Here is a 1,622-nt window from a genome sequence, read left to right on the forward strand (position 1 = left end):
GCAAATGTATAGGGCCCCATTCCTATATTTTGCCTGGGGCCCCCAATTCACTAAATCCGCCCCTGCTTGTCCTCTGCACCACCAGACCCCTGATCACCCCCCATCCCCACCCGCACACCCCATTTTTCAAAAAGTAAGTCTTGTTAATAAGTCGTGACATATTGTATGTGTGTTCAGCGCTCGTCTGTTGCAACTGAAGAGAGAGATGTGTATGAAGAGTTACTGACCCAGCAGGAGATCCAGAGCAGTGTAGACCTTGTGAACAGTAAGTGTGGGACATTTTTTGTTAAATATAATACTAAAATTAAACATTTTAGTTTTATTTTAGTTTTAAAAGTTTTAAAAAGTTAAAACAAATCAAAGTTAATGGCTTTAAATTTAGCTGGAATATTTAAAATTCAACATTATTTTAAATATTCTTTTTACTCAAAACATGTTATGCTAACAATATAATTTGCCATAAAATGTTTGCATTTTTATTAGCAGTGTTATTTTAGTATTATATATATAATATAGCTTTTAGTTATTTTTTAGTAATTTAGTACTTGAAATTAAACTTATTTCGGCTTGTTTGCCAAGGCTACCTTTCTAATTTTTATTTAATATTTATATTTTATTTTATTTACTTTATTTCCATTACCAAAAATAGTTTTTAATAGTTTTAGTATTAGTTAACAACAACAACAACACTGCTCATTAGTACTCACTGTACTGTGTTACTTATTTTGGAGCTTACTATTGTTAGCTTTTCATGATTTTAGATAAAGCATAAGAAAGCATGTGGATGCTTTCGGCGAAATACTCATACGAGAATATAACATATTTGTTTTGCTTGTTTGTTTTATTTAATGGATAGTTATTCATGGGATGCCCTGCAATTGATACATACTGTCTGGCATAGTAGGCTTCTATGAAAATATTCTTGATTTTTTCTGAATTGAAAATAATGCTATGTAAATGTTACGTAATAATGATTTTCTCTCTCTAGCATCAGCAGCTGTTCAAGAATTAAATCAGGCTCTTGATGCTGAGGATCAGAAAGCCCTACTGGCCAGCCTTAGGTTGCCTGCACTTGGTATTGTCGGAGTCCTTGATGACAACTCCTGCTTTTACCTGGAACACTTCACATCCTACAGAGAGCATAAAGTTAAGGTACTAAAGCACACTTTCCATATCAGGTGAAATTACTCTTCAGTCAAATAAGTTTGATGAGCATGTTTATGACCATCCGTATGCAGGATGCTGGTGCGGGTGCTCAGCTGGAGAGGGAAGAGATTCAGAGGGTCATCACTTCCTGTAACGAGTTTGCAGAGGCTGAGAAACGAAGTATGTTGCACACACGCATGTACCCTTAACTGGGTGATAATATATAGACTAGAGCAGTGGTTTTCAAACCTGTCCTGGAGGCACCCCTGCACAGGGGCGTGTCTACGTGGTGGCCAGGGGTGGCACTGGCCCCCCCTGAAATTTGGCTGGCCACTCCAGGTGCCCCCCCTACCAGATGTCTTGCGCTAGGCTTGTTTTTAGTAAATTTCTAACTGCATCTGGCAGTGGCGGATCCTGGTGCGCGAGGACGAATCTCTCCACTCCCAAGCGGATTTCCTTCACTCACACAAAACTGG

General features: G+C 38.3%; 1 protein-coding gene across 1 annotated transcript in view; it reads left to right on the top strand.

Annotated features, from left to right (window-relative positions):
- Positions 1–1,622, top strand: part of LOC107748460 (ras GTPase-activating-like protein IQGAP1) — a 66,316-nt gene that overhangs the window by 29,695 nt on the left and 34,999 nt on the right. The window contains exons 9-11 of the mRNA XM_016563243.1: positions 178–265; positions 989–1,152; positions 1,239–1,326. Of these exons, the coding sequence (XP_016418729.1) occupies positions 178–265; positions 989–1,152; positions 1,239–1,326 (340 nt within the window). The remainder of the gene's footprint in view (positions 1–177; positions 266–988; positions 1,153–1,238; positions 1,327–1,622) is intronic.

Source organism: Sinocyclocheilus rhinocerous, unplaced genomic scaffold (genome assembly GCF_001515625.1).
Source record: "Sinocyclocheilus rhinocerous isolate Xijiao unplaced genomic scaffold, SAMN03320098_v1.1 scaffold732, whole genome shotgun sequence".
NCBI classification, from domain to species: Eukaryota; Metazoa; Chordata; class Actinopteri; order Cypriniformes; family Cyprinidae; genus Sinocyclocheilus; species Sinocyclocheilus rhinocerous.